Below are 24291 nucleotides of genomic sequence, written 5' to 3'. Positions count from 1 at the left end.
GCAACTAAAAAAAATTCCCACATGCTACCACTAAAGATCGAAGATCCTGTGTGCTGCAACTAAGACCTGGAGCAAGCAAACAGTTTTTGTTGTTGTTGTTGTTGTTGTTGTTGTTGTTTTTTGAAGATGTGTTGTTGAAGCAAAGAACAGCAATTTGAAAGAGAGCGGAGCCAACTTCTTAAAGGAGCAAGAAACCAACTATTCCATCTTGTGATCTATAACAGGGTTATTAATTCAAGTGTCAAGGGGGCCAGGCAGGTGCTGTAGACTAGTGGCCAGAGTGGAGATGAGCTTTGAAAACTAAGGCATTTTTAGCAGGGCAGCCCCATGACCCAAGTGTGGTTGGGTCTTCCGATTTTTCCTGAGAAGCTGGAAATTTGGATTTTTAATATGCATTTGTCTCATGATTTAAAATATTGGTTTAGTGTTAGTCGCTCAGTCGTGCCCGACTCTTTGTGACCCCATGGACTGCAGCCCACCAGGCTCCTCTGTCCATGAGATTTTCCAGGCAAGGATACTGAAGTGGGTTGCCATTTCCTTCTCCAGGGCATCTTCCCAACCCAGGGATTGAACCCGGGTCTCCTGCATTGCAGGCAGATTCTTTATCGACTGAGCTATAGTTAAGCCATTTATTGAAATAGCATCAGTAAGAGGTCTGTTTAGCTGTGGGCCACCTGTTTCCCACATTTGATCCAGTCGGCTTCCTTGGACCTTTCACGGAGGGGACCCGACACAATCATTTGGATATGAATGGGCCCCAGCCATCACAGGGACGGGGATTCGGGCCGCCTCCTTCTGCTGAAATCCAACTGGCCCTGAAGAGCTGGAAATAGTGGATGCCACCAAATAACAGAATTCTGTTTCCAAAGGCTTGGAGCCACAGACGAAAAAGCCCCGCCTGAGATCTAGACGGCGCAGAAGTTGGAATTCAGGCCTCCACCTTCAATTTAGAACAGCTTCCTCCTCTGACTGGGAAAGATTACCCCACAGAGGTGACCAGTGGCCAGAGGCCAAGTGTTCTAGGGGCCCATAAAAACTACAAGTTCCAGCATGCCCCGCTTCACAGACGATCCCCTCGCAGCCGGCCGACACAAATCATCCTTCTGCTCCCCGTTGGCCCGCAAGCCGAACGTGCTGTTCCATGATTGGCTGCTGCCCTTGTCGCCCCTAAGAACCCACTGCTGAGGCTGGTTGACAGGTGTCTCGCAGCCGCCAAGGCACTCGACCAGGATAGGGGGCTGCTTAGCAAACAAAGCAGTCGTCCACTCGGCAGCGAGGCTTTGCTTTTGCTGGCAGTTCCCAGGTGACACTGGGGTTGGCGGGTTTCGGGCCGGAGGCTATTAGATGCAACACCCGGAAGGCGGAAGTCCTAGGACGGAAGTGGCCGAGAGGGACAGAGAATGGCGGCGGCGGCGGCAGCAGGGTGGATTTGGCGTTGGGGCTGGGGCCGGCGGTGCCCAGGGAGGTCTGGGCTTCGCGGCCCCGGCCCAGGCCCCACTATACTTCTGCTTTTCCTCTTGTTGCTGGGGCCGGTGGCTGCGGATATAACTGACGGCAACAGTGAACATCTCAAGCGGGAGCATTCGCTTATCAAGCCCTACCACGGTGAGGCCTGTGGCGGGAATGAGTTTAGGGTAAGGTTGAGGCTGGATGGAGTTGGGGAAGGGATGCTCTTTCTTCTGGTCAGGGCAGCCCTTTGGGTTCCCTGCCTCCGGCAAAGCTAGTCCTGGCCCGGCCTCTTAAGCACCTGTCTGTCCTTGTCTCTGTCAGCAGGGATCGGTTCCAGCTCCACGCTCCTCTGGGACTTCCAAGGAAGCACAATGCTCACGAGCCAGTATGTGCGTCTGACCCCTGACGAGCGCAGCAAAGAGGGCTCTATCTGGAACCACTTGGTGAGTGGTTCCTAAGAGGGGAGGCAGACCATGAAGTAAGCCACTACAGTTGGTCTTCAGCAGGCCTGAACTTGATTTGAAGGCTCCCCCCTGTTCCCCGGCCCCTTTGGTCACTTGCCTTACTACTTACCAGTAGTAACAGGTGATGGCTGTTGAAGTTACCGTATGTCAGGAGCTGTTCTCGACACTTTGTTAGCCTGTCTCTTCATTCCTTCAAAAGCCATGTGAAGTAACCGATGTTTTCTCCGTTTCCCTGGCTGAAGAAGCTAAGACTCAGAGTTGAAAGTGCCTTTCTCAAAGTCACATAGCCAGCAAGTAGTGGAGCTGTTGTCTGCTTCAGCTGAACCCTCTCATTAGTGGGATAAATGGAAGGAGTGGGGTCGTTATTGGGTGTTTTGTGTGTGTTAGGCACTGACTTTAACGTGCCTTATTGCACTTAGTTCTCAGACTGATATAGATGGCTTTCGTGACTCTTCATAAGCAGAGCAAACACAGACAGTGAATGGCTATAAACAACATTTAAATTCTGTCTCATCTCCAAGTCCAGCAGTTCACTTGCTACATTTGACCCCAGCCTGGACGGTGGAAGAACCCCTTAAAAATCCTTGCAGACGCCAGTCCCCTTCCTCAGTGCTGGATTGGTCTGGTCATCAGTGGACTCATGGGCAGTTTTAGTTTCTGCGACCTTTGCTGCAGAGGTTATGAACCTTCAGGTGTCGCAGGCGTGTCATACATACGCAGTGGCCGAGGTCTGCTGCTGCACAGATGCCACACCAAGGATGGTCAGGAAGGGGTGAAAGGGGAATAATTGGGGGCAGAACCTACTCCTCCCCTCAACCTGCCTGATCCCAACCCTTTCTATGGCCTAAGCAGTTGGCCAGTGTCCTAGTTTTCTCCATCACCCCGCTCTTTGGTCTCTCTGAATGACTTCCCCATGTAATTCTGAGAGCCCACCCCGTCCTTGTGTTGCCTCGTCTGCATGTTACTTCTCCTCCTCCTCTCTTTCCTGCTTGGGGGATCTGGAAATACTTTGCTTAGCTTTCACTCTGATCCTTAGAGCCTGGGGTCTCCTGTGAAGGGATAAACATGTGCTGTGTCTGCATGGTCTGGCCCCTAGTGCCTCGCATCTCCAGTCGTCCTCTCTGTTAATATTCTTCCGGCTTCTCTGACTGCCATTTTGCCTCAGGACCTTTGCACTTGTAGCTTCTGTCTGGGACACCGTCTCCTGGCTCTTCATGCTTGCTTGGTTTCTCCTCATTTGTTAAGTTTTAATTCGAGTGCCACCCACTCAGAGAGTACTTCAATAACTACCTTGTTTCCCCTGGAGTCACATTCTCTCACTTTATTCTGTCATGTAACTTTAAAAATTTTCATTTTATGTTTATTTGGCTGTGCCAGGTCTTCGTTTCGGTACAGAGGTCTTTGATCTTGCAACATTGAGGATCTTTTTTAGTTGCGGTATGCAAGATCTTCTTCCCTGACCAGGGATCGATTGATCTGAGCCCCCTGCATTGGGAGCGTAGTCTTAGCCACTGGACCCCCAGGGAAGCCCCTAATTTCATTTTATATTATGATTGATTTATAATATTGTGTTAGTTTCAAGTATACAGCAAAGTGATTCATTTTTGCATATATCCATTTTGTTTTCAGATTCTTTTCCCATATAGGTTATTACAGAATATTAAGTAAAGTTCCCTGTACCGTATTATAGGTCCTTGTTGATTGTCTATTTTATATATAGTAGTGTGTATTAAGCCCAAACTCCCAATTTATCCCTCCCCCCACTACGTTTCCCCTTTGGTAACCAAAAGTTTGTTTTCCAGGTCCGTGAGTCTGTTTGTCTTGTAAATAAGTTCATTTGTATCTTTTTTTTCCCCTTAGATTTCACATAGAAGTGGTATCATATGATATTTGACTTTTGATGTCTGGCTTGCTTCACTTAGTATGATCTCTGGGTTCATTTATGTTGCTGCAAATGGCATTCTTTCATTCTTTTTACGGTTGAGTAATATTTCACTGTATATACGTGCAACATTTTCTTTATCCGTTTCCCTGTTGATGGACATTTAGGATGCTTCCATGTCTTGGCTATTGTAAATACCACTGTGATGAACACTGGGGTGTATGTGTCTTTTTGAACTATGATTTTCTCCAGATATTTCCAGGAGTGGGATTACTGGATCATATTGTAGTTCTATTTTTAGTTTTTTAAGGAACCTCCATGCTGTTCTCCATAGTGGCTATACCAATTTACATTCCCACCAGCAGCATGGGAGGGTTCCCCTTTCTCCGCACCCTCTGCAGCATTCATTATTTTTAGATTTTTTGGTGATGTCCATTCTAACTGCTGTGAGGTGATGATGCCTCATTGTAGTTGTTTTTTTAATCCTTAGGTAGCTTTTTATTATATCCTCCAAAAGAGCATATGATAAGAGTCAGCGCAGTGGTATAACGTGCTGAAGAAGATCAGGAGTTGATTTACTGTCTTCAGGCTGGGGTGGATGTGGCTTCACGAAAGAGGTAGCACTTAAACAGAAGGAGGTTCCTTCTTTCCTGAGAAACCAGAACCCCTTTTGCTTTCTCCCATACCTACATCCATTAAGAGTACTGTTCTTTGCCAAAAGATAAAAGTTTGAAGTCATCTGAGGCCATCAAGGAATTACAGGGCAAAAATCATGATAGGTTTCCAGTTTTCTTCAGCATGCAGAGTTATCTGCTCCTTCCCAGAAGCTAGACTAGTGTGGCTATGCTCTCAGGTTCCACACCTGGGCCAGTGGAGGCAGTTTTCTGGCAGGTCTGTTGTCGTCCCTCCTCCCCCAAGGGAGCCTGCTCAGGAGCTGGCGTTCCTCTCCCCAGGTGGGCAGCAGCCAGCATCGCTCTGGGGACCTGGAATATCACCGCCACTGCACCCAGAAAAGCTAGAAAAATGATACCTACCCCTCCCTCCCCAACCTGACCCCTGCCCCGAAGTGGCTCTTTCACTACCCTTGGTGGTGATAGCAGTGGCGATGGCCAACTTGCCCCTCTACCCCTTGCCCATGGTGCCATCTCCACACTGGCATTAGCAAGGACTCAGCCCCAAGCCCTCTCTACTGCCCAGAGGCTATGCTGCCCACAGGGCCCTCATTGTAGTTCTGATTTGTATGTCTCTGATAATGAGCGATGCTGAGCATCTTTTCACGTGCTTTTTGGCCATCTGTCTGTTGTCTTTGGAGAAATGTTTATTTAGATCTTCTGCACTTTTTTTTTTGATTGGGTGGTTTTTTTGATACTGAACTGAATGAGCTGTTTGTATATTTTGGAGATTAATCCTTTGTGGGTTGCTTCATTTGCAAATGTTTTCTCCCATTCTGTGGACTGTCTTTTTGTTCATGGTTTCCTTTGCTGTGCAAAAGCATTTAAGTTCCATTAGGTCTCATTTGTTTTTGGATAACTTTTTTTTTTTTGGCTGCACTGCGAGGCATGTGGAATCTTAGTTGCCCAACCTGGACTCCCTGTGGTGGAAGCATGGTGTCCCAATGGGGCCCACCCAAGTGATTGATTCTGATTTAGTTGGCCCGGGGAGGGCCAGGGCATTAAGATTTCTCAGCTCCCCACATGGCTCAGCTGGGATGGAGGGCTGTGACCATGTCATGTTCTGCCCCCCAAAGAAGCTTTACATTAGTTCCAGCCCATACCTCATCTGCTTAAAATCCTTTGTACTGTCTTTATCATAGTATTCTCTCTGATGATCTGCAGTCTTACCTGTAGTGTGGGGAGACTTTCCAAGGCTTGAATAGCCTTGGAGGTGTCAGTTTCTAGGTCCTCAAATTCTGTGTGTGTGTGTACTCTTTCCTAAAACTGATCTTCCTGCAGGCATGCTGGGGACAGGTGGGAAGGTTTTCCTCTCCCATCCTCTGGTGCACAGTTGCCCTTCTCGGAGGCACACCTCCTACTAGCTTGGGGTGCTTTGTTCCCAGGCACTGGAAACTCCTGGGCACCAAAGAGACCATTTGAAATATTGGCTTCTGGGCTGAATTTTGTGTATGTAAGTTACATTAAAAATTTTTTTTCAAATATATAAGTGCTTTTCTAGTTATCTTTATTTTTTTTAAGTTGTTATTATTGATATCTGGTTTAATCTCTTCATGGTCAAGAAACGGATTCTGTGATTTCAATCCTTGGACATCTGTTGAGACTTGCAGATGGTCCTTCAAGTGACCAGGATTTGGGGGACACATTCATGTGTGCTTGCGAAAGATGTGGATCCTCTGCTGGTTGAGGGAAGTGTGCCATTCAGATCTTTAGGTCTGTTTGCTGATTGGGCTCAAATTTCTATATCTCCTGACATTTTGCTTGTTTTATCAGGTATTAGAAGAGGTGTATTAAAATGTCTGTGTGTGTATTTGCCTTCATCTTTATTGTCTGTCCGTTTCTACTTCATATATTTTGAGACCAGCATTTTCCTGGTAGATGGAGTCCTTTGTCATGGAGAAGAGTCCTCTTCTAAACTTCGCCATTGGCACAGCTGCACAAGCTTGCTTTTGCTTAGCATTTGCGTGTACTGTCTTTTTTTGTCCTTTTCTTTTCCCAACCTCTTTTAGAGTTGTCTCTTGTAAACGGCATATAGCCAGGCTTTTGGGTGGTTATCCATTTATTTTAATTGTGATAAAATACAGTAACATAATAATTTGCCACTTAACCTTTCTTAAAAAGAAGTTTTGTTTATTGGTCTTCGCCTAGACTCAGCTGCAGCATGAGGGATCTTCGGTCTTCAGTTGCAGCGTGTGGATCTTTAATTGTGGCATGTGAATCTTAGCTGAGGCAGGTGCTGTCTAGTTGGCCTGACCAGGGATTGAACCCAGGCCCCTGCATTGGGAGCCTGGGGCCTTAGCCACTGGACTACCAGGGGAGTCCCCCATTTAACCTTCTGTTGTCTTTTAAACAGTTTAATTTTTCCAACCATTCTCTTCTGCACAATACTTAATGGCATTGAGACAGGTTTTAAAAGTGTAAATGGTCACCACACAGGAGGCAAGAGTGTACACTGGGAAAAAGACAGTGTCTTTAGCAAGTGGTGTTGGAAAAGTTGGACAGCCTCATGTCATCAGTGAAGTTAGAACACATGCTCACACCACACACAAAAATAAATTCGAGATGGTTTAAAGACTTAAATATAAGACATGACACCATAAAACTCCTAGAAGAGAACATCGATAAAACATTCTCTAACATAAATCGTACCAGTGTTTCCTTACGTCAGTCTCCTAAGGCAGTAGAAATAAAAAGCAAAAATAAACAAATGGGTCCTAATCCAACTTAGAAACTTTTGCAAAGGAAGCCATAAACAAAATGAAAAGACACCTATGGATTGGAAGAAAGTGAAAGTGGCTCTGCTGCTGCTGCTAAGTCGCTTCAGTCATGTCCAACTCTGTGCGACCCCATAGACAGCAGCCCACCAGGCTCCCCCGTCCCTGGGATTCTCCAGGCAAGAACACTGGAGTGGGTTGCCATTTCCTTCTCCAATGCATGAAAGTGAAAAGTGAAGTGAAGTCACTCAGTCGAAGTGGCTCACTCATGTCCAACTCTTTGCAACCCCTGGGTCTGTAATCCATGGAATTCTCCAGGCCAGAATACTGGAGTGGGTAGCCTTCCCCTTCTCTAGGGGATCTTCCCAACCCAGGGATTGAACCCAGGTCTCCCGCATTGTGGGCGGATTCTTTACCATCTGAGCCACCAGGGAAGCCCGGGAATACTGAAATGGATAGCCTGTTCCTTCTCCAGCAGATCTTCCTGACCCAGGAATCGAACTGGAGTCTCCTGCATTGCAGGCGGATTCTTTACCAACTGAGCTACCAGGGAGGCCCGGATTGAGAGAAAATATTTGCAAATGATGAGACCAACAAGGGTTTAATTTCAAAAATATACAAACAGCTCATACAATTCAATAATAATTTTTAAAAAAATTTAAAAATGGGCAGAAGACCTAAACAGACATTTCTCCAAAGAAGATGTACAGATTGCCAATGCCTGTGTGTATACTCAGTTGCTAAGTCAAGTCAGATTCTTTGTGATCCCATGAACTGTAGCCCCCAGGCTCCTCTGTCTGTGGGATTTTCCAGGCAAAAATACTGGAGTGGGTTGCCATTTCTTTCTCCAGGGGATCTTTCCAGTCCAGATCCACATCTCTTGCGTTGGCAGGTAAATTCTTTACCACTGAGCCACCTGGGAAGCCAGTTATTAGAGAAATGCAAATCAAAACTTGAGTGAGGTTCTACCTCACACTTGTCAGAATGGCCATCATTAAAAAATCTACCAACTATAAGTGCTGGAAAGGGTGTGGAAAAAAGGGAGCCCTTTTACACTGTTGATGGGAATGTTAATTGGTATAGCCAGTATGGAGAGCCCTCAGAAAACTAAAAATAGAGTTGTCATATGATCCAGCAATCCCACTCTTGGACATATACTTAGACAGAACTCTTAATTTGAAAAGATACGTGCATCCCTATGTTCGTTAAAGCACTATTTACAATAGCCAAGACATGGAAACAACCTAAATGTCTGTCAACAGATGAATGGATCAAGATGTGTGTGTGTGTGTGTAAACACATATGCACACAAACGGAATAGTGCTCAACCACAAAAAAGAATAATGCCACTTGCAGCAACATGGATGGACCTTGGGGGCACTAGTGGTAAAGAACCTCCCTGCTGGTGCAGGTAAACAAGAGATGCGGGTTTGATCCCTGGGTCGGGAAGATCCCCTGGAGGAGCTCATGGCAACCTACTCCGGTACTCTTGTCTGCAGAATCCCATGGACGGAGACTCCATAGGGTTGCAGAGTCAGACACGACTGAAGTGACTTAGCATGCATGCACGGATGGACCTAGAGGTTACCATGCTAAGTGAAGTTAGAGAAAGACAAGTATCTTATGATCACTTATGTGGAATCTAAAATATATGAACATATATACAAAACAGACTCACAGATGTGGAGAACAGACTTGTGGTTGCCAAGTTGTCAGGGGGTTGGGGAGGGAAGGATTGGAAGTTTGGGAGTAGCAGACACAAACTATTAATATAGGATGAATAAACAACAAAATCCTACTGCATAGCACAGGGAGCTATATTCAGTATCCGGTGATAATCTGTAATGGAAAATACGGAAATATGCAAAAGACTGTATGTATAACTGAGTCGCTTTCCTGTGTAGCAGAAATTAACACAATATTGTAAATCAGTCTGCAGTAAAATTTTTAGAAGTGTAATGTCTACCAACAAAAAATTAGTTTCAATTACTATAAATATGTATCTGCATGAAAAAAATTTTTTTTCAAAATTTTTTTATTGTGGTAAAATATACATGACATAAAATTGACCATTTTAACCATTTTTAAGTGTACAGTTTAGTGGCATTAAGTACATTCATTTTGTTGTGCAACCATCACCAACCATCTCCAGAACTTTCTAATCATCGGAAGCTGAAACTGTACTCCTTGAACACTAACTCCCTGTTTTCTGCCTCTGTACAGCCCCTGGTAGCCACTATTCTACTTTCTGTTTTTGAATTTGACTCTTCTAGGTACCTCACATAAATGGAATCATAGAATATTTGTCTGTATCTGACTTATTTCACTTAGCATAACAGGCAAAGCTCATCCATGCTGTAGCGTGTATTAGTATTTCGTTAATGGCTAAATAATGTTCCCGTGTGTCTGTGTGTGCACCACATTTTGTTTATCCGTTCATCTGGTGGTGTACACTGGGTAGTTTCCACCTGTTGGCTGTTGTGCTGCTGTGTACATGGGTGGACATAGGTGGCTACTGAAGTCCCTGGCTTCACTTGTTTTGGTAAACATCTAGGAAGTGGATTTGCTAGGTTATATGGTAACTCTTTGTTAAACTTTTTGAGGACCACCAAACTGATTTCCACAGCAGCCACACCATTTTACAGTCCCACCAGCAATGCACCAGGGTTCCAGTTTCTCCACATTTTTATACTATTTTCCATTTTTTAATAATAGTTATCCAAATGAGTGTGAAGTGGTATGTGGTTTTGATTTCCATTTCTCTAGTGATTAATGATGTTGAGCATCTTTTCATATGCTTTTTATATACAAATTATCTTCTTCTATGAAAAACATGTCTATCTAAATCCTTTGTCCAGTGTTGGGTTGTTTTTTGTTGTTGAGTTTTAGGAGTTCCTTATGTATCCTGGACATTATCAGTATAAGATTTGGAAATATTTTCTCTCATTCTGTGCGTTGTCTTTTCATTCTCTTCATGTTCTTTGACGTGTAAAAGGTTTTAATTTCGATGAAGTCCAGTTTATCTAGTTGTTTTGTTGTCTGTGCTGTGGTGGCATACTCAGGAAATTATTGCTAAATCTAGTGTTTCCCCTGTTTTCGTCTAAGAGTTTTATACTCTTAGCTCTTTAGTTTAAGTCTTTGATCTATTACTTATTTTTAAAATTAAACTTTTTTTTTTTAGATAATTGTAGATTCACATGTAGTTGTAAGAAAAAAGAGATTAAGAAGTACAGACTTCCAGTTGTAAAATTAAATAAGTCATGGGGATGTAATGTATAGCATAGGAAATATGGTCAATAATAGTCTATAATAATAGTATTACAGTAACTTTCTATGGTGACAGATATTACTAGACTTGTGGTGATCAATTTGTAATGTGTATAACTGTCAAATCCCTATGTGGTACACCTGAAACTGATATTGTATGTCAACTATATTTCATTTTAAAAAAAGAAAGAAAGGAATACAGGGAGATCCTGGGTACTCTTACCAGCATTTAGTCTATCTAAAGTCATGGACACATTTGGATTTAATCTACCATCTTACTATTTACTTTCTGTTTGTACTGGCTGTCCTCTGTTCACTTTTCTCTCTGGTCTTGGCTTCTTTTGAGTTGGTTAATTTTTATTCCACTTTTATTCTTCTGTTAGCTTGAAAGTTCTGTGCTTATTTCCCAAGATTTTGGTGATTACTCTGAAGTTTAAAACACAGATCACGTTTTACCAAAGAGTGCTGATAAGATGTACTTTTGACTCCTTCCAGGAAGGTGATAGGCTTTTGGGACACACAGAACATTGTTGTTTTATGCAGCCAAGTGTCTATTAGTGTTTCTAGTCTCATCCTTGGTTTAGTCTTCGGTCTTCATTCCTTCTTGAATCTCTGACTTCATGTCCGGGTCTGGATCACATTTCTCCCTGAAGAGTGAAAGGTTTCTGTCCGAAAATGTCTTAATTTCACCTTCTTTTTTTTTTTTTTTTTTAAGCAGATTACGTAAGTTAATCTGTTCATTGTAGGCTGGCAGTGGTGGTGCTTCTGCCGGCCCTTCAGTCTTCTGCGGCCTGACCTTCCTGTGATGGCAGAAGTGGTGGCGTTGGTTCAGGCACCACCAGCTACTGTTCTCATGGAAGAACCACAGCGGCAGATCCCCACAGCTTGCCTCTTGGTTTTGTCACAGGAGCAAGCGTGCTTGTTGTGCTGGCCGATTTCCATTCTCTTCACCATTTTCCTGAGGGGAATAGCAGATCCCATATTTACTGGATCTTCTTAGTGTGTTTAGCTCTGTTGCCGAAAATTAGGTCCGAGGCCAAAGAGCACCTTCTTTCTTGAAGGATTCATGTGCTAAGTATAGAATCCTGTGTTGATTGTTATTTTCCTTCAACTCCAAATATATCAGTCTGTTGTCTTCTTACTCCTAGTGTTTCTGTTGAAAATTCTAGTATCAGGCTGATTATAGCTCCTTTGAAGTTACCCTTTTTTTCCTCTGGTTACTTTTAAGGGTCCCTGGGATGGTGATGGTGGTGGTGGTTCTCTCGCCCTCCTTGCCTTTCTCTGTGTTTTGTTCCTGTCTTGTCTCTTCATGTGCCTGGTATTTTTGGTTGTGTCCCAGATATTGTGTTTGTACAATATTTTGTTTAAAGTATGAGGCCTGAGTGAGTCTGTTTAGTCTAATTTCAGGGATTGTGGGAACTCATAGCTGAGCTGCAGTCCCTGGGAGCCCTTTCTCATTTGTTCTTTTCAGTTGTGATTTTTGTCACCTCAATGCAAAGCAAGTCTGATTCACCAGTCCTTCCACCCCTCAGCAGGTCTTGGACTCAGATTCCTTGCACATCTGTCATGGAGACCTGCTTTTTATCACCTCACAGTTGCCCCCATCCAGAATCTGCAGGGTCTCCCAGAGCCAGTGAACTGTGAGAAACTGGGAGGGCTGACTTCACACTATGTCAGACCATCGTGCAGGTGCCTGCTAACCCTGTATTCTCAAGGGCCGAGTCTTCTCACCTGAGCTTCTGGTGCCCAGGCCCAGAACAGTGCCTGGTGAATCAGTGATGCACAAGCCACGGTGGGACATTGGGTTTTTTATTTTTTAGTTGAGTTTTTTATGATTACAGAAGTAATATGTTCAGCGTAGAAGCTTGAAAATGTGGAAAGTAAACATTCCCCTCCCAGAGTTAGCTTTCATTAATGTTGGTCATATTTCCTTCATTTCCTTTCTCTGCACATAGACTAATATATATATATATTTTTAAAATGAGCACATAGCATTGATACTGTTTTCAGCTTATCTTTCCTGTTAGTATCTTTGACATCTCGATCGTGACCCGTGAGAGCTTGTGGATCTCCCTCCTTTTCTTAAAAAGCTGCAACAGCCAAATTGCCCCCAAGAAGATGGGAGCATCCACTGTCCTCTGGATGTAGGCCACGTTTCTCTTCATTCTTGTCTGCATTGCTACTCATGATCTCTTTAAGCCTTGCCAATCTAATAAGTCAGCAATACCTTGTTTTAGTTTGCCTTTCAGCTAGGCCTTTGTTTGATTACTTGCTCACACACCCATCTACAGACTTTCCCTGCGCAGATTCTTGTTAGAGTGTCAATACCATAGTTTTCATGAGCAGCTTCCTGGTAGGCAAGGCCAGGCTGGTGTCCTTGCTGTGGGCCCAGCCTTGTGCCTTCCTGACTGCTGGGACTTCTTCCCTCACGTCACAGTAGCCCAGAGGCCCCAGAGCTGCCCTTCCAGCCCCCAGGCCTGATATCACCATCACCACCCTCAGGCTGGGCTGAGACTGCAAGAGGCAGGTGGTGTGCTGGCTGGGAGCCTAGGGCTTCGAGTCTGCCAGACCTGGGTGTGGGTCCATCAGTTTGAGGGGTTGGTTTGAAGGGAACACAGTGGGGATGGAAAGCCAGAAAGGAGCTGGTGCCGCTTGTGTTACAGGCCTGAAGGTCATGGCAGCTGTAGGCAAGAGAAATTTCCGAGTCAGACAGTCCTGGGCGTGAGTCAGGACATCCACTTACCTACTGTGCACAAGTTATTTCATCTCTGAATGTGTTTTCTTTTTATAAAATATATGACTCAAATAGGGATAGTAGTCCTTCCACAAGATCCCAGGGGACAGGAACAGCGGGGATGGAGAAGAAACAGGGCTAACAGGTTTGGCTGGTATCAAGGAAAGTGAGTCAAGGTGTGAGAACCAGCCCAGGAGAAGACTGGGGCCCAGGTGGGTGGAGTCTGGGCCTCAGCAGCCTTGGGACAGTCTGTGGCCCCCCCTCCCTCCCTACTGAGACGCTCGGGGATCTGTTCATCTGACACTTGGGCCCCTGCTGCCTGGCCCTGTTCTGAGAGCCCCGACTCGCTCTAGGTCACTTCCAGGGAGCAGGCAAGCCTGGGGAGCTCTGACAGCCCTCTCTGCTCTCCCTCTAGCCTTGCTTCCTCAAGGACTGGGAGATGCATGTACACTTCAAAGTTCATGGCGCAGGAAAGAAAAATCTCCATGGAGATGGCATTGCCTTGTGGTACACCCGGGACCGCCTGGTGCCAGGTAGGATGGTGCTGGCACAGGTGGGCTGTCTGTGGCCAGGAATCCTCCACTCTGCACTCCCTCTTAGGGCACTGCTACTCCTCTTTGAGGAAACAGGGGGTCTGGGGAGTAGCTGGAGGGAGCATCCCTATAGGAGATGACCCCATGGTCAACTCTGTGCCCAGTGTGGCCTGGTCTTCACCAGCTAAGTGGTTTTCACCATCCTATCATCTTAAGAAGGAAAAAACAAGGAAGACTGTGACAGAGACCATCTGCGGCCCACAAAGCCTAAAATCTTTGCTCTCTGGCCTTGGACAGAAAGTTGGTGACCCCTGTGTTCAGGGATGGTCCTTAACGCATGACCATCTGGTTTTTACAGATTAGGTATCCCCTTGCCCCCGACACCTCAGAGCACATAGACAGGTGCTTTTCTTTCACAGTTTAGGCTTCAAACTTGAGTCCTCTCTGCCATGTGCCTGAGACTACCCTTCCAAACCCCCACCCCACTTAGAGATCCCTTCTCTTTCCTGGAAGCATGACCGTGGGCTAACGTCTTTTGACCTCATCCATGCTGGCATTACTCTGTCCTTCAGGTACCCCTTGGGCAACTCCCAATTTCTCCCATCACAGGAGCATCTCCTTCTAATTCTAGGGCCTGTGTTTGGAAGCAAAGACAACTTCCATGGCTTAGCCATCTTTCTGGACACGTACCCCAACGATGAGACCACAGAGGTAGGCCCTTGCTCTCCTGCAGAGCAGGACAGGACTTCTCCCTGGGCTCTGCGTGAGAGCAGCCTCCAGGGGTCAGGGTGGTGGGTGCCCTGCGGCCTCGCACTGGCTGGGCTGCCCTTGGAGTGACCGGTGTCTTGTCTCAGCGCGTGTTCCCGTACATCTCCGTGATGGTGAACAATGGCTCCCTGTCCTACGACCACAGCAAGGATGGCCGCTGGACTGAGCTGGCGGGCTGCACGGCTGACTTCCGCAACCGCGATCACGACACCTTCCTGGCAGTGCGCTACTCCCGGGGTCGCCTGACGGTGAGCAGGCAGGAGGGGCAGCTCTGCGGGGCTTGGGGAGGCGGGCAGGCCAGCCCTGGGCCGCCCTTGACCTGCTGGCTGCCGCAGGTGATGACTGACCTGGAGGACAAGAATGAGTGGAAGAACTGCATTGACATCACGGGAGTGCGCCTGCCCACCGGCTACTATTTTGGAGCCTCTGCCGGTACCGGCGACCTGTCCGGTGAGTGTGCGGGCAGCGCGAGGCATCCAGTCTCAGTGTGGCCTTCCCTGCTGTCGGGAGCTTGTGACACGGCAGAGCCCCTTCCTCCTCGACCTGCCTCCATTTGGTTCCACACGTGCCTAGTTTTCTTCCCCCTCTTCCCATGTGTGTGCGCAGTCCTTCAGCATCTTCCCTCTCTGTCATCTGTGAGCTGTGGGGGTTTGAATCTGGTGAACCCAGCAATGGACCCCCACGTTTCCCTCTCCAGACCTGAGTCACCAGCAACGTGCCCAGCAGGCCTCTCAGCCTTCACGCGCCCACAGCCAGAGACAAACGAACCTCTGTCCTGGTGGTTACGTGGGTCAGAACGCCTTGGTGGTGTTCCGGCCTCTGCTTTTTCTCTCACAGGCCACCTCCCCTTTGTTGGCATGTCCTGCTGGCTGTGTCTTCTTTTCACCCTGCAGCAGACCACTCTTCTCCCTTCCTTTACTGCAGGCAGGTCTGGGCCACCGTGCTCTCTTGCTTGGACAATTGCAGGAGCCTCCCTAGGGTGCCCTCCTCCCAGCACCACAGCCGAGCTGCTCCTTCCACCTCACTCAGGGCTGAGGCCGCTGTCCTCCCACCAGCGGTCCTGTTGCCTGCTGCCGCAGTCCCTCTGCCTCATCCTCTTCTGCTCTCTGGTGACACTGCCCCAGCCACTCCTCAGACCCACCCCTGCCCTCCTGCCTTGGGCCTTTGTGCCTGCGTCTCTCCAGGTCTTGCTCAGTTATCTCTTCCCAGTGAGGCCATCCTTGATTCCCTCATTTAAAGTCACACACACACACACACACACCCCAGTCCCCTGCACACTTCCTGTCGCCTTCTCTAGCTTTATTTGTCTTCACAGCATTGAACCATCCTGGTATCCACTGTGTCATTTATTTCATTGTCCTGTCTCCCTCCCTGAATTGTGAGTTCCATGGAGTCAGGGCTCTGTCTTGTTGGGCCCGTGGTGAGTGCTGTACGCTTTGGGGTGCTCCCTGCCCATGCAGGCCTCTTGGGACCACCAGGCCTGGGTGCCACTTGTTGGTGGCCCCTGGCGCTGGTCCTTAGTCCCTTCTCGGGGCCCTCGGGAGGCACCATACCTGGGGCGAGCTCTTGTTGACCAGAGCTGAGAAGCAGTGTGGCAGACCAGACAGAGGCTTGTTTGCTGTCAGGATAGATGTTTCCAGGGCCTGTGAGCCAGCCACTGTCCAGGAGCATCCCCGTCACCGTGGAAGCGTCTGGGTCCATTTGGTTCCCGGAGTGTCTATTGCTTTGAGGTTTCTAATATGGAAATTCCAATTGTATACCCACAAGAGGGAAGATGGTGTGATAAGCCCCTTATTGCTGTTACCCAGCCTCAGTGATTACAGCTCATGGCCTGCCTTGTTTCATTTGTGGACCTGGTATAACTCTGCCCTGGGTCACCTGGAATTCCATCTGACTGTTTCAGCAGGCATCATGAGAAGGCTCTGGAAACAGAGCCAGGCCTGTGACAGGGTGTTCTCTAAGTCTGTTTGGAGTGGCCCTGGGAAGGGCGATGGAGGGGTCATGCCTGCGGTAGTGTGTGGCCCTTAGGCAGAAGGGTGTGCATGCCAGCCTCCCGCAGGTGTCTCGTTGCTGTGTTCTTAGTTAGGTAACTGTCTCTTTCCCCTTTAGTACATCTGAGACCATTAGGACTCGAGTTGAGGGAGGTGGATGTCAAGTTCGGGCACCCAGGAAGTGACAGAACTCAGATGGCCCCTGCTGTCTGGCTCCAGGGCCCCTGCTTGGCCCTGGGCTTACAGGGCCACTCATACCAGCTGTCCGGTATGCTGGCCTCTGCCTGGCCTGGCCGCAGGGTCCTTGCTCTTTACGCTTTCAGCTTCCAGTCAGTTAGCTAAGCTGAGAGCTGGTGGCAGGCTGACTGGGACCCTCGTCTCAGTTCTGAGCCTCAGCCTCTCCATCTCCAAATGGGGTTGTCAGTTACTGTCAGCGTCAGGCAGAGGTTCTCTCCTGCCCATACTAGTGGACCAGGGCCTTCCTCAAGTCTCCCCAGGTACAGTCGATGACTGTCACAGCTGAGCTGTCAGCCGGCTGCCAGGTTGTTTCTCTGCATCCTGCACTTGGGTCGCTGTGACAGAGCGTCTTGTGGCTGCCTGCCCCCGGGAGGGTCAGGCTTCTCAACCAGCCATGCAGCAGTGTGTGGGTCTTTGTCCGGTTCTGTTTTCAAGGATGTGCTACCTCCAGGCAGTGAACCTTTGGCCCTGCCTGTACTTTCTCATTTACATGCCTCAGTAACCGCAAGATGGAGATTACCACCCCCATTTGCAAATGAGACTGAGCCTCAAAGAGGGTAGCAGAGCCAGGATTAGACCCAGCGATGCTGACTGTAAAACCTGTGCTTTCCCTCTCTGCTCTGCTTCCTCCCAGGTTTCTTATTGCTGAGTTCTGGAGTATTCCAGCCCCTGGAATACTGCGTGCTAGAGGCTGCTGGGCTCTCCTCGGGACCTGGCTTCTCTGTGTGGTGTGGGGCGGGAGAGGGTTGAGCCACGTGTGCCAAAGCGGCTCCATGCCCCTTAGAAGCTAACTCTTGGCCTGCAGACAACCATGACATCATCTCCATGAAGCTGTTCCAGCTGATGGTGGAGCACACACCTGACGAGGAGAGCATCGACTGGACCAAGATCGAGCCCAGCGTCAGCTTCCTCAAGTCGCCCAAAGGTATGCATGTACAGCCCCTCCCGGTGGGGCCTGGGCTGGCTTAGGCAGCTGCTCAAGGTCCACCTGCCCTTCCCTGGACCAACTCAGCCCTTGAATCAGCAGCTGGTGCTCATGAACAGGTGTGTGAGCCCCTGGCCTCTGTATCGTCTTGCACTCAGTGCTGGGGTCACAGCCAGTGAAGCCAGAGGGGCCATTTGCTGGTGCAGGCGTGCTGGTACCTCAGTGTGTGGCCTCAGCAAACAGCCTGCAGTAGGTCCTGCAACTGCTAGGGGAGCTGATCCTTAGGCTTCCTCAGCTAAAAAGAGGCAAAAAGGCGGGATACAAACTTGAGTTTTGGCAAACCTCCAAGTCTGAGCCCTTTGCAGGATAGTAGTCAGCCACCACTCCATCCTCACAGAGAGAGGGTTTTCAGGATGGATGGGGAGTGAGGCCTGTGTGTGTGTGTGTGTGTGTGTGTGTGTGTGTGTGTGTGTGTGTGTGTGTGTGTGTGTGTGTGTGTGTGTGTGTGTGTGTGTGTGTGTGTGTGTGTGTGTGTGTGTGTGTGTGTGTGTGTGTGTGTGTGTGTGTGTGTGTGTGTGTGTGTGTGTGTGTGTGTGTGTGTGTGTGTGTGTGTGTGTGTGTGTGTGTGTGTGTGTGTGTGTGTGTGTGTGTGTGTGTGTGTGTGTGTGTGTGTGTGTGTGTGTGTGTGTGTGTGTGTGTGTGTGTGTGTGTGTTGCGAATTCTACTTCAGGAGCCCCAAAGTCATCCGTGTGGGCCCAGCGGGAGAATGGAGTACCACTGGAACCCAACAGTTTATGTGACATTTCACTTTTTAAAGATTCAAGTTGCTTTTAAATGTTTTGGGGGCCAAACAGACCCTGCCGTAGACCACTGATTTGCAACCTTCCGTTGAAGGCTTCCTGCTGCCAAGGCTTTTGGACACGTCTGCTCCAGCCCACCCAGCAGCCCATGCGGCTGGCCCGGCAGGGGTTAATTCCTTGTCAGACAAGTGGGCCCACTGGGCTAGATGGTCAAAGCGAAAGGATGAAGGTTGAGGGTCAGGGCCCTGGGAGCCCCCAGGAGGCACGGAATGCACCCACATGTGCAGGAGGGCAGACTGTGGCCGGGGCCGTGTCTCTCCAGCTGGGAACCTCAGACCACTGCACCGGGCTGGGGGTGGTCTTGGGAAAACAGGTCCTGGGCCTGCCTGGGCAGACTCAGGCTGTCAGGGAGATCCCAGGCGTGCAGTGTTCACCAGCTTCTTGCAGCAGAAGGCACCTCAGCCTGGATCCCGGGGACCCTTGTTCCCAGTGGGATTGTCGCTCTGTGTATGCCCCTGCCCTGTGCTGGAGCTGTGCGAGCAGGCCACAACTGCTGCCTCGAGGATGGGGTGGGGGCCTTACCACGCTGTCTCCTGGGAGCCTGTTCGGCCTCTCATTTCCCCCTCTCTCCTCCCTTAGACAATGTGGACGACCCAACGGGGAACTTTCGCAGCGGACCCCTGACGGGGTGGCGGGTGTTTCTGCTGCTGCTGTGTGCGCTCCTGGGCATCATCGTGTGCGCCGTGGTGGGGGCCGTGGTGTTTCAGAAACGGCAGGAACGGAACAAGCGTTTCTACTGAGCAGCCAGCCCGTGGCTTGGGGAAGGGCCCTGGCGCTAATGTGAACTTTTTTTTTAACTAGGATTGTAAAAGGAAAATAAGATGACCTTATTTCTTAACCATTTCAAAGAAATAATTAAAGTATTTTCATATATTTTGCTTTTTGCCCAATGGGGAATAAGGCTGCAGGGCTGGGGAATAAGGGTTTTCCATGCCCACAGCTGGGGGCAGAGGCCCTGGCCCTGTGCCGGCCTCTCAGGAGCAGGGGGTCTGTGCCTGGTGCTGGGCCGAGAGCCTGGCAGGTGGCTGTGAACGCTGGAGGCCCCCCAGGCCACACTGGGGTGGGCGCCTGAGGATACAAGCAGTGATCTTGTTCTGTGCTGTGTGGTATGTGTGGCAGAAGAGGAGGCCAACTGGGGAGCCTGGGTCTTCTGTTCATGCTCCGAGCTTCTTCCCAAGGCCGAACCTCGGGTGAGGCTGGAGGAGCAATTTGGTGGGGCCCAGAGTATGATGGTTTGCTAAATAAAGTGAAATAACCAACCTCAGTTGTGTGGCTGCCCTAAGAGGTCTGCTTTTCTTTTCTTTGAATGACTTCCAGGTGCTTTCCAGCTTCGAGCCTCATCCCCTCAGGCGTGGCATGGCCCCAGGAGGCAGGTGCTGGGGTCTCCATTTCCCATTTGGGGAATCACAGTTCTTAGAGGTCAAGCAAAACTTGCCCGGTGACACAACCACTGGCAACATGGGGTGAGGCCTGCGGTGTCTCCACGCACCCGGGGCCTCTGTGAAAGGACCCACTGAGGGGAGGATGTGGTTCCCACACGGAGGGTGTGACTTCCCACCCAAGGGATCGTGGGTCAGTGGCAGTGTTCCCACTGGTGTCATGGCTGGTCTACGGCGGTTCAGGACGTGAAGGAAGCGCACAGTAAGTTCCGCGTGTGGCAGCCTCTGGGGCTCACTCCCAGTGCAGCTGGCTGCTACTTCCAGTCTCCTCTGACCCCCGCCCGCCATGGGATGGGCCCCCATCCAGCCCAGCACCTTCCCACTCACAGTTCAACATTTCAGCCACCACTGACTTCCTTATCATGTTCCTTCTCCACACAGAGTCATGGGACGCCTGATAAATTGAGAGTGTTTCTTCACAATCTCCTTTATTCTTCTTTCCTCTAAGGACTTGGTTAGGTCTTTCAGACACAGAATAGCCTTTGTTCTTCGGCCTGTAGGTTTGCCTCTGATGGTCCTAACTGGATGATCCTCCTGCAGAAGGCTCTAGTAGTGATAACGGCCACTTTCAGTACCCAAATAGGTAGAATAAAACCCAGCACCAAACTGTTTTGTCACAAAGAGCTCTGTAGCAGCCTGCAAAGCCTCCGTGTGTGCCTTGGCCCCAGACTTGCGATAGCACCAGGGTTATCGATCAGCACGTCCTTGGTCGCCCTGTTTTGGTGTCCACAGCCGTGAGGGTTCAATTTTACTCGTCTGGAATGAGATTAATGTGCAGCTCTTTCCCACATTTTAGTTTACTGGTGTCTGTCAATCTTTCATATCATAATTTTGTCCAGAGCATCTGATTTAGAAAAAAGCTCCCTCAGAGATCACTATTTGAGTGGTAATTATTGCTGCTTAGTAACGTCAACTGGGTAATTGCTTCCTGAAAGGCAGACATCTCAACCTCCTCCTCTGTCAGCTGGTCTGAGGTCTGGGTTTCCTCAAACATCTTGGCTAAAGAACCACGTGGGTTTTTTTTTTAGCATCAGTGCAGCACCAGGACACAGAAGCAATAGAACCTCCATCTTAAAGCAAGTGCAAACCCTCGCTTCCAGTTGTGGGCAGGCTTTTCGTAATTGACATTATCTGACTTTGATTATAGAATAGGTGATGTAAAAGTAGATGAGGTGAAGAGTGGGCACGTATTTTCTTAGTCGTTCAGGCTCACTCCCAGAGCTCTTTGTTGGTCTACTCTTAACCATCTCCTGTCCCTCTCGATGTTTCCTGCGTGTATGGCTTAGGTGTCGAGAGATTGTTCACACACTTGACTTCGAGAGGTCTGAGCTGTGTTTCCGTCATATGGGTTTGGGAGCTTGTTCATGAGAGTAAATATGCTCTTCCTCATTGAAACATTTTATTAAGCACTTAACCTCAAAATGGTTTCTTTACTCGAAAAGTAGCTAACATGGAATGGGCACTGTGTGCCCAAGAGTTGGTTCTAAGCGGTTGACATGAGTTAACTCACTTCACTCCATGCCCTTGTGGATGCAGGAGATCTGTAGGGAGAGCTCATTGAGGTTCCGCCTCATTGAGCACTTCCCTCTTGGAGAGGAGCTCCATGTCCACACTGACATGCACAGCCGAGGCCTGGAGTCCGGACCCCCCCGCCCCGCCATGACCGCAGCAGCCATGTTGTCTGCAGCCGAGGCCTCTGGTCCCCACTCCGTGACCCCAGCAGCCATGTCGTCTGCAGCCAAGGCCTCTGGTCCCCCCTCCGTGACCCCAGCAGCCATGTCGTCTGCAGCCGAGGCCTCTGGTCCCCCCTCTGTGACTGCAGCGGCCATGTCATCTGCAGCCCACTCACCATACTCGGTGTTCCCTGAATTCCTGAAGTAGGCAAGTTGGCATCTGGTACTCTATAACTCTCACCCTTGACTGTATGTTAAAGTCACCTAGAAAAGGAAAGTGAGCCTGCCTTCTTCTCCAGCTCTGGTGTAAGAAGGTGGGGCCTGGGCAAGGGCAGGCTTTTTTGGTTTTGTTTTTTTAATATAAATATATATTTACTTTAATAATTTTATGTATTTGATTTTTGGTGGTGCTGGGTCTTCACTGCTGCAGGCTTTTCTCGAGTCACAGAGAGGGGGGGCTGCTCCCTAGTCGCAGTGCTCAGGCTTCTCACTGCGGTGGCTGCTCTTGTTATGGAGTGCGGGCGTCAGCAGTTGCAGCTCCTGGCCTCCAGAGCACAGGTGAGTGGTCGTGGTGCCTGGGCTCAGCCACTTGGGCATGTGGGATCCTCCTGGACCAGGGACTGAACCCGTGCCTCCTGCATTGGCAGGTGGATTCCTTGCCACCGAGCCAGCAGGGAAACCCAAGGGTAGTTTTAAAAGCACTCCCTAAAAAAAAATAAAAAATAAAAGCACTCCCTCCCCTGCCGGGGTGGTTCTGATGAGAATCCAGGCTTGAGAACCAGCAGGTGTCAGGTCACTGATTTGAAGGCAAAGCATAAAGTGATGGTGTTGGTCTTTGCTTGACTGTCAGGGTCTTCTTTATATTCCTCTCAAAATTCACAGCCAGGGGTGCTTCCTCAGAAAATTAGATGGTTAGATGTGTGTTCTTAATTTGTCTTTTCATACCCATGGGATCATGATGCTGTAATCTACGTTTCTGCTAAGTGTGTTTAAAAATGGAGTTATTTGATCATCTGAAAGTTATATATAAATGCATAGCCCTGGACCTGCTGTGCGGTGTGATAAAAAACATTTCAAAATGTTTGCATACCTCTTTGCCCTCTGCCCTAAACCTGTGCCCTCCCCTCAGATGTGACCACTGCTGGTTCTGACTTTTTCTGTGTTTCTAAAAAATTTTACCATGGAAGTGTGTGTCCCTCAGTACATAGTATTATTTTGCATTTTAAAAATTATAAATGGTACACAGATGTATTCCTCAATGTCTATTTGTTTATTTTTGGCCTCACCACTTGGTTTGCAGGATCCTCATTCCCTGACCAGGGGTTGAACCCTGGCCTGTGGCAGTGAAAGCGTGGAGTCCTGACCCCCAGACCACCAGGGAATTCCCTTCCTCAGTGTTTAAAATCCACCGTTGTTTGTGAGCCTTTGGACTACATGTAGCTCAAGGTGTGGCCTGAGCAGACTCCAGTTCTGTTCTGCACTGCTGGACATTTAGGCGGTTTCCAGGTTTTGCCCTTAGAGCTCTGCTCTGCACAATTCGTGAGCAGTCTTCATGCACGAGTATACAGGAGCTACTGTTGTAACGCACGTGAGTTTCAGTTCTATTACAGGTCAGGGTGCTCTCCAAAAGGGGTCGCATCCATTCCACACCCCATCTTGGCTGCCAGCCCACTGCCGCTTCTCAGCACTTGATGTTGTTAAGAGTGCTCAATTTTTGGTAGTCTGATCAGTGTACAAAAGTCTTCATTTGTGTTTCTCTTCTCGTCAGTGGAGGATCTTTGTATCCTCAAAGAGGCGTTAAGAAATTGGGGTGCCCTTTGGTTGGGGCCCAGACTTTGGAGACAGTGGGACCTGGCAGATACTTGGACTCCCAGCAGGGAGGGAGTGCAGTGTGACAGTTGCTTCTGCTGACGAATGGGGCAAGGTGTGTGCTGCTGTGAGTGCTGAATGGGCTGGAGCCTCTGGCTACTGCTGCTTCCCTTGGAAAAGGAGAGCAGTCCCATCTGTCTGCTCTTCTCGTCTCCATCCAGGACTTCCCAAGAGCAGAACCCAGCAGGAGGCTGGCTGGCTAAGGAGCAAGGCAAGCATAGTTTACAGAGTTCCAGACACAGCACCACACAACAGTATAAAGATGTGGGCTTGTGGCTTAGAGATGATGACTAACCTGCAGACAGCAGGCTGCTGGGCACGCGGCTGCCTGGAGGGTGGCACACCAGGGTCCCTGGACCCGCCACTGCTGCAGAGGGCATTCACAAGGAGAGAAATCAAACTTGCATGCATGTGTAGTTTCCTTTTACTCATGGTTGAAATTAATTCCAACTCATGCAAGGGTGATCAGAAGGAGAATCGAATATGTAGAAGGAGGAACGACGTTAAATGGCTAAGTTGGTAAATTTAGTAGGAACTTCACTTGTCATTGAGAATGTGGGAGGGAGTGGATCTCGTGGAGAGGGAATGTTAGGAGGGGAGTGGGCAAACCCTGCTCTGCCTTGCTTGAAGCCTTGTGGAGGAGACAGGGATTCACAATAAACTGGGTGGCTTGAGGCAGATGCTCCCAGTCTCAGCTGATGCACTCAGACACAACTGCTTGGCTGAGCACTCCAGAAATCTCAGTGTCTGAACTGGGGTCCCCTCGGTATCCTGTGGTACTAATCTTAAGCAGTCAGCATTAAGCCACCCTCCTG

At 48.8% G+C, this 24291-nt stretch overlaps 1 protein-coding gene across 2 annotated transcripts; it reads left to right on the top strand.

The window, feature by feature from the left end:
• The first annotated feature begins 1244 nt into the window (after window positions 1-1244).
• LMAN2 (lectin, mannose binding 2) lies at window positions 1245-19769 on the top strand. Of its 2 annotated transcripts, none has more exons than XM_052642951.1 (8): window positions 1245-1605; window positions 1771-1892; window positions 13597-13714; window positions 14346-14425; window positions 14569-14730; window positions 14818-14932; window positions 17516-17635; window positions 19075-19769. In XM_052642951.1, the coding sequence occupies exons 1-8, from the start codon at window positions 1401-1403 to the stop codon at window positions 19233-19235; spliced, it is 1083 nt and encodes a 360-aa protein (XP_052498911.1). In that variant the 5' UTR covers window positions 1245-1400; the 3' UTR covers window positions 19236-19769. The 2 variants fall into 2 exon arrangements, with proteins under 2 accessions (XP_052498911.1, XP_052498912.1); XM_052642952.1 differs by having other exon boundaries at window positions 1248-1605; window positions 1774-1892.
• Window positions 19770-24291: the final 4522 nt, after the last annotated feature.

The sequence above is a fragment of the Budorcas taxicolor genome, chromosome 7 (assembly GCF_023091745.1).
Source record: "Budorcas taxicolor isolate Tak-1 chromosome 7, Takin1.1, whole genome shotgun sequence".
NCBI lineage: Eukaryota > Metazoa > Chordata > Mammalia > Artiodactyla > Bovidae > Budorcas > Budorcas taxicolor.
Note: the sequence above shows the minus strand (reverse complement) of the source record. Positions and strands in the feature narration are given on the sequence as shown.